The sequence below is a fragment of the Erpetoichthys calabaricus genome, chromosome 1 (genome assembly GCF_900747795.2).
Source record: "Erpetoichthys calabaricus chromosome 1, fErpCal1.3, whole genome shotgun sequence".
Classification (NCBI taxonomy): domain Eukaryota; kingdom Metazoa; phylum Chordata; class Cladistia; order Polypteriformes; family Polypteridae; genus Erpetoichthys; species Erpetoichthys calabaricus.
In genome coordinates, this window is record NC_041394.2 from 330,514,572 (window position 1) to 330,523,016 (window position 8,445).

Sequence of the window (8,445 nt, forward strand, 5' to 3'; positions counted from 1 at the left end):
CAACACAACTTCTCTCGAGTGTGAAATCTTGTATGCGTCTGGAGATGGCCTACTTGTGAAAATTGTTTGCCACAGTCACAACAGCGATAAGGCTTCTCTCTAGTGTGAATTCTTATGTGTGCACGAAGATGACTTCGTTGTGAGAACCGTTTGCCACACTGGGAACAGCAATATGGCTTTTCTCCAGCGTGAATCCTTCTGTGGATTTTTAGGTCGCTATTTTTGGAGAACTGTTTTCCACAGTCAGAACAGCTATATGGCTTCTCATTAGTGTGAATTCTTCTGTGTGTGTAGAGGTGGCTTACTTGTGAGAAGTGTTTGCCACATTGGGAACAGCAATATGGCTTCTCTCCAGTGTGAACTCTTTTATGGGTATGAAGATTGCTAATTTGAGAGAAACGTTTTCCACATTCAGGACAGCAATATGGCTTTTCTCCAGTGTGAACTCTTTCATGGGTACGAAGATGGGTTTTGTTGGAGAAATGTTTTCCACATTCAGAACAGAAATATGGTTTCTGATTCATATCACTCCACTTCTCTGTGCATTTAAAAGACATCGCCCCATCTAAGCTGATATACAAACCTATTGAAGTTGTATTTTCCTGTGGTTGAGTGTTGATTGGGTTTGTTCTTGCTAGCTTCATAACAGTCTGATAATTGTGCTGTAAAGTGGCCGGGGTCAAATATTCTGAGCCAGATGTCAGTATCTTCATATTTTCATTTGGTTGTATCTGCTGAGGTGGGTACTGAATAAATGAAGACATGGAAAGATTGGCACTCTCTTGGTTACCTGCAGAAATACAAACATGCCCAATTTTATGTATATATAAGAATTTTAGAAAGACATCTCACAAGAAGCAATTCACTAGTACAGAATGCTTTACTCTGGTTCAGCTAAACCCAGCTCTTAACAAACCAACCTGGTACATTCATTGTTTTGGTGACAGATTTACTTTTTACCCAGGAACACACTCAGTTGAGTAGTATTGAAACACTGATTCAATGAGGCCGAAAAAGACAAAAGATGAACATGTCACTGAAAAATATTCAATAAATGGCTGTACAATGGGTGGTGTAGTGGTTAGTACGCCTGTACAGAGCTCTTGGGTGGATTCCTTGCCCAGTCACTACGTATGAGAAGTTTTCCTCACATATGCATGGGTTTTCGTCTGATATTTCAAAGATGTGGAGTTTATATTAACTGCTGCCACAGAAGTGTGGGTTTGTAATGTGAGTGAATGTGACAGATTCATTCAAGGCATACTCACACATGCAGGCCTGCTTCCTGTCTTGCACCTGATGCTGTTGTGATAGGGGACAGAACCTAACACCAAACTGGAAGTGGATTAATCAGATTTCATAACAAATCAAATGATGGCACACGTAATTCCTCTCTCCAGATGTCTATACTGGCTTCCTGTAGTGGCACATATTAAGTTCAAATCCTTGAAGCTTGCTTACATAGTCCGTTGGTCAGCCCCTATGTACATGGAGACATTTGAAAGCTCCTATGCTCCTTGAACATTCAGGTTTACTGTTTAATGGTGTCTGGTGATGCCACCTCTGCGTGGTATCAAATCTCAGTCCATACTCCTTTCATGTGCAGCTCCTGAGTGGTGGAATGAGCTACCCACCTCCATTAGAAATTCTGAGCCTCTCAACAGGTTTAAAAAGCATTTGAAGACTCTTTTTTGGTGAATTTCAGTCTAATTGATATTTGCTTTTAGCTTTTGTAACCTTTTTTGTTCAGAGCTCTTCACTTGTGATGTTCAATTTTGTACCTTTGTCATGTAACACTTGCTCACAAACAGTCCTCCAGATATGAGGTTTAATTGAGTATGTTGAGTACGTCGTTTTGGATAAAAGTGACAGCTAAGCAAATAAATGTACATCTAAAATTATACTTAAGAACAGAAATAGCACTATTCAGGAATAGACTGAATTTTTGATAAGAGTGAAGAGCTGTTTTAATATTTTTCCTTTGTCTTTCTACTTTTCCTTTGTTTACTTTAAAATCAAAACAGGGAAAACAGTTGTTTCTATATATTATTTGTTGGATTGAGTAGCATTCCATTGTTATGCTCTACATTTTGAAAAAAATGATTAAAAAAAAAAAGTTATAAAAAGCTTTACCACACTCTGACACTTGAGAACCCCACATTTCAGAAAACTGTAGGGGTGAGTGTTTGATTTTTTTTACAGTATCTGTTTGACTTGTTAGTTTTATTTCTGACATAGAAAACATTTTGTTAGTTTTTATGCATGAATCTAAATGTTTTGTCATGAATAAAGCCATTCAGGGACCAATATTTCTTGTTTTAGATCAGCAGTGCAAATGGAACCAAGAAATGCATAAATCATGGCAAACCCTGTCTTACTCGAGAAAGCTACAATTTACACCAATGCTAGAAATGAAAGTCCAAGTTGTATAAAAAATGTTAAGGTGTTGACAGAATAAGTCTGTGGTTGCAGTCTTTCAGCTCCGAATGAGGAGACAATGGGTCACAGCAGTAAGGAACAACCTCTTCTGGGTCCTCTTAATATTCTCATATTGCAGTCAGTGTTACACATTTTCAGGAAAGAATATTAAATTAGTAGATTATGAAGAGATAAACTACCTGCTCATTTCTAAACATCTGATGATGATTTTATTAGGTTTATGTTATTTCATTTTTGCTTTGCTCCCTCTCCCACCATAACCTTAGATTTGTCAAAAATTTCGATCTCCAGCTTTCAACGCATCTCGATGTTTTAGGGTCTCCTGATACTGAAAACATTGATATCTTGATGATGGGTGTCTGTGTCACAGTTTCTTGAGGGCGGTCTAGAGCTAAAACAGCTGGAATATGAAAAATACCAAACTCGAAACTTAAGCCTGTTATGAGATAATGATATGCTGATTAGTTTTAGAGCCAAATTGTGCAAGAGAAAGAGGCAGCACTCTAGAGCAGAGGTGTCGAACTCCGGGCCTGGAGGGCCGCAGTGGCAGCAGGTTTTCATTCTAACCCTTTTCCTAATCAGTGACCAGTTTTCACTGCTAATTACGTCATTTGCCCTTTGTTTTAATAGCTCGGTTATTAAGGATTCAGTACTCTGACTTGATTCATTTCTTCATTAAATGGCAGCCAAACAGAAATGAGATGTGAAACGACCCAACAGATGACCAGCTAAATTGGGTCTTCAAACTCCAACCAATTTCACTCCAACCAGTTTCTTAATGAGAAGCAAATTCTTGCTGTTAATTAAACTCTTTCTTTAATTCCATGGCTTGTTGCTGCTCTCATTCTGCCAAAGCAGACATTTCCAAAATTGTTGATTTTCTGTTTTTTCTAAGAACGCCATCAAAATGTTTTGGTGATCTGAGAGATCAGTCTTACTGATACCTTCACCTTTCTTTATTTTCAGATATTGTGGATAGTGTCTTGGGCAGCTCGTTTTGTGTCTCATTATTGTTTTGCTGCTAATTAAGGAAAAAGAAACAACAAAGGGGCTGAGTCACGTTAATTAAAATTAAGGCAAAAGAAGTTAATTAGCAGCAAAATACTGGTCACTAATGAAGAGGATGATTAGAATGAAAACCTGCAGCCACTGCGGCCCTCCAGGACTGGAGTTCCGACACCTGTGCTCTAGAGGAACCTTCAAATAATGTAATTCTCTAATTAATTATGAATTCTTCTCATCAATTGCTATCGTAATGACCTATTTTATGATCATAAAGACCATCATCAGAGTGGTAAATAATTGCTGAAATGTTACAGAGTAGTTTGGGTAACTTGGTTCCTAGGGCACAAAGCCTACTGATGCACACGTCCACATTTTTTGATTCTCACACCTACCTTCTTCTGCCCGACTTGAACAGGATGCCACCTCAGGCCTCTTCAGGCAAGACTCCAAAGATTCAGACTTCACACGGACAGAATAAATCTCTAGGGAATGGTGCCCACTCAGTGTGAGGCCTGACACAGGCACATCTTCACATGGACACAGATATGGAGAGCCCGGCTCCGATTTAACATCGTCTTCCTTAACTCCATTTACAATTTCATTTTTGTGTAAATCAGAGGTATGAAATATGGGCTCAGAGTCTTCTTTAACATTTACTGCCCCTGAATTAAAATCTTCTTCTTTAACACCAGAGTGCTCAGATTCCCATTCACAAACCTCCTTCTTAATGCCAAGACTCACCAGCTGATGGTCAACTGATCGCCATTCCCAGTCTTTTTCCTTAATATCCACACTTTCTTCATCCATGACATTCATGAAGAAGAGGCTCTTATGTAGTGAGGGATTTTCCCCTTTCCCGTCAATACCCATTGTTTTTGAAACCACCTCTTCATATCGATAACCTCTCTGAAGTGCCTCCTGCACAGTCGGCCACATCTCCTCCATTTTGTACATCTGGTACTAGGAATTGCAGACTCACTTTTTTTCTCTGTCGACAAAACAGAATAGAATGTACTCGGGACTAAAAACCACTGAACACACTAAAGTCAGCCCTTTTAATCTGCCTCTGGAGCTTACTGTCAAGCTACAATTCTCAAAAATTCTCAGCATTGACTAAAACAGCATAAACCAGTCATGGTATGGTGCTACAAGCCAACGTGCTGTGAAGTTTACACACAACTGATCTGGACTTTTACTTTACCAATTGAGACTTCTATACAGCTCGGTATCCTGCTCGGCTTTTTAATGGCTTCTGCACACTCTGTTTGATTCTTTCTCATTATTTATAAAAATATTTAACATTTGTGGAGCACAACGAAATGTTTATGGTCTGCACCTCAGCAACACCTGCACTATGTACAGCACACCATTGGCGGAGTGGTGGCTCTGAGGCTAGGGATCTGCACTGGCAATAGGAAGGTTGCCGGTTTGAATCCTGTAAATTCCAATAGGGACTCTGCTCTGTTGGGCCCTTGAGCAAGGCACTTATCCTGCAATTGCTGAGCGCTTTGAGTAGTGAGAAAAGCACTATATAAATGCAAAGAATTATTATTATTATCATAATCTGTTGCCCAGAAATGGCTTTGGGAGATGCAACATTTTTTAAACAATACAGACCTACGAATACTCGAACTCAAAGCGAATGTACAATTATATTGTTTTATATTATTTTCGCATAGACGTTCGGTCTTAACGTCTGATGACCAACAACAACAATGATGATGATGCCAATAATAATAATCCTCAAACTGTGGAATAGAAGAGACAGACATAGCGAAATAAAATTAAACGGTCAAAAAGGCATCAGGACAGTAGCTCTTGAGTGAACTGCTAAAAGCTGATTTAACCCAAACTATGATCGTCTCCCAAATAGACACACATCAAAACTTGTGTTAAACCACAGCCGATATCGTCCTCTGTTGCTCACCACCAATTGTGAGATTCGCTTTGCGCACGCCAAAGGGGCTGTGCATTTTCTTGGACAGGTAAATTGATTTATTTGCATACACGAGCATACAGTAAATAGGAATTATGGGTAAAGTTTCTAATTTAAAGATAATCATTTTATTGTAATGTCAGTTTGTTGCCATCGTCAAAAGGCACACGTTTAGCTGGTAGTTAAAATAGATAAGAAACTCAACCGTAGTTTTAGCAAAAATGTGTGTATTTTTAAAGTTAACTTTGAGAAACGTTAAAAGCAACAATAAAGACTACTAATGCATACTTATTTTCTGAAATGGCACCCCTCAAGAGCGTATATGTCTTAGATTCTCAAATTGTGAACTCGAGGTCCTAAATACTTTGCTGCCCCCAGTCTTGTCTCCAGGTCTGCCAGTGATGATTTCTCTCAAAGCAAAGGGGGTGCGTTGGCACCATTTACAATTTCGCTTGGACAGGAAAAAATCTTAGAACGGGCTCTGCAGACAAATGTCCTTCATGCTATTAAAATGGCTCACGAGTTTACTTCCCAAACCTCCACTCTGCAAGTCTCATATTGTATAAAGAACAGAGCTATACTATTTACTCATTATTATTATTATTATTTAAATATGTTTAACTTACATCGCCATTAAATATATTTACTCACTGCACTCAGCATATTTGGGGTCCAAAGAGAGTAGCAATTACATCTAATTTCAAGGCTGATCTATCATGTTAATGGTTTGAACTAGCAGTGAATCAAATTTAATCCGCAAAACCCAATAATGCATATTACACTTAAAAGTCTCATAACTGTGTTTATGAAAAATACCAGCATTGGACACGCCCCCCCCCAATGAAGAGTTGCGGCTGCTACCAGGACGAATTAAAAATAAAACCGGGACTTGATATAAAGCGTAAAAAGTCAGGTGAGCCCTGGACAGAAAGAAAACTGGGGATCGTCTGGCATGCTCTGCCAGGCAGATCTGGTATAAAAACAAGACCCCTGAGAAAGACATACTCTGTCTCTTCGCCGGTGTGCGCGCTTCAACCAACACATGTACACCGCTACTCAGTCTATATGTAAGCAGACCCCACAGGACAGGAGGAGCCTTCACGCGTCCCATGGTGACTGCGATTCCTGTCTGTGACTGCAATCGAGCTGTTGTGTCATTTCTTTTCGCATTGTGTTTTTTTTTTTCTGATACAAATGTTTTATTAAAAAAACACACCTTTTCTCTTTCTGTGACGTGCTTCTCCAAATGCACCCTACGAATCGACCGACGCAGCACCATCACCCCTCGAGTGGTCGCTGAGTAGAAACGCGATGTATGACGTGAAACTCACAGGCACCTGAAAAGGACAACATCCGGTCCAGAACGCAACGAAATGTTTCAGAATAAAGGTACCTTTAACGTCGCCAGTACACACCCAATCAATTAACAAAAATATTTTAAAAGCGCGGATTTTCTTTTTCTTTCTTTCTTTCTTTCTTTCTTTCTTTCTTTCTTTCTTTCTTTCTTTCTTTCTTTCATAATAAGATAATATACATTTACATTTTCTTAATATAATATCAAATGTCATAAATTATAGTCAACAAAATGTCTAATGGACAAAGGTGTCAGGCATAAATAATGCGCATCACGGAGTCAGCAGCACTGACCTTACTTTGGGTGTTTTGTACTCAAGCATAGGCGCAAACATCACTTTTCCAATTTGAATATCTCATAAAGTAGGCAGTGAAGCAGCATAAGCGTAGCTTTTAAACTACATTCATGTCAGACATGTAAATCAATGTATCAACAACATTAACAACAACATGTCTGCTGTCCTCATGGGCAGAAGTTAAAGCATAGAACTTTTACATCTGAATATTTTAAATTGTGGCAGCATAAAACTATGGTTAAGATTTACTTTGCTGCATCACCAACACTAATCCCAACATGCTCCTTCTTCTGCATTATTCTGATCAGAATATATCTAATAGGAACTGGAGTCCAACATTTAAGATCGATGGACATCACTGTGTCAGCAACAGTAACTCAACCATGTCCCATCTTAACCATTAGGAACAACTAAGATAGACTGTCTCCTCATTTAAATACCTTCAATGCTAATATTGTGTCAGCATCAGACGGTGGGCTGTAGTCTAGAGACCCCTACTCTAATAGGAACAGAAGTGAGACATTTAAGATTAAAGATGCTGTACATAGCATTACTCTCAACCTGTCCGTTTCTCATACAGGCTGCGGCATGTACACTTAGGAGACATTTTAAGGCTCTGGCGGTGATGATATTTCTCCTATGCTCCAAGGGTTGGCGCTGTGTCATAACACCTTCTTAATTTCTCCCTCTGCAGACCGGAAAATTGACGTTTTTTTCACCACCTGCGTCACTTCCAGTGTCCATCCGCCTGGGTCCGCCTTGCCTGCCAGAAACCATCAATCAGAACCAGACTTGCATCTGAAGAGACTTTACCATTTATACTTTTAAATCATATTTTGTTTATTTTTTGAAAATTCAATTATATGGGGTTTGTCCACAGGACCACTAACCCTTCTTATTGTGTCCTCTTGTTCTTCCAAAGTATAAGGGTCACAAATTGGTGGTTCTCTAAACTGTCAATGTCAATTTATTTATATAGCACATTTAAAACAAAATAGGAATGCTGTGGCTAAAGTGCTTTACAATAAAAGAAGAAAAAAACATACAATTAACATAAATAGAAATAAAATGAATGAACATAAATAAAATCTATACTAATAAAAGGCAAAGCCCTCACTCACTCACTCACTCACTCACTCACTCATCACTAATTCTCCAACTTCCCGTGTAGGTGGAAGGCTGAAATTTGGCAGGCTCATTCCTTACAGCTTACTTACAAAAGTTAGGCAGGTTTCATTTCGAAATTCAAAGCGCAATGGTAATAACTGGAATCTCTTTTTTGTCCATATACTGTAATGGAGGAGACGGAGTCGCGTATTGCGTCATCACGCCTCCTACGTAATCACGTGAACTGAAAACAAGGAAGAGCCCCAAAGAGTGCTGAAGAAAACATTCTCCGTCAACCCCCACACTCCC

The 8,445-nt window shown here is 39.1% G+C and overlaps 1 protein-coding gene across 1 annotated transcript in view; it reads right to left on the reverse strand.

Annotated features, from left to right (window-relative positions):
- LOC114666753 (zinc finger protein 721-like) overlaps window positions 1-6,699 on the reverse strand; it is a 207,283-nt gene extending 200,584 nt beyond the window's left edge. Inside the window, exons 1-3 of the mRNA XM_051924990.1 lie at window positions 6,597-6,699; window positions 3,837-4,432; window positions 10-790 (exon numbers count right to left, since the gene is read on the reverse strand). Coding sequence (XP_051780950.1) covers window positions 10-790; window positions 3,837-4,398 — 1,343 coding nt within the window. The 5' untranslated portion in view covers window positions 4,399-4,432; window positions 6,597-6,699. The remainder of the gene's footprint in view (window positions 1-9; window positions 791-3,836; window positions 4,433-6,596) is intronic.
- Window positions 6,700-8,445: the final 1,746 nt, after the last annotated feature.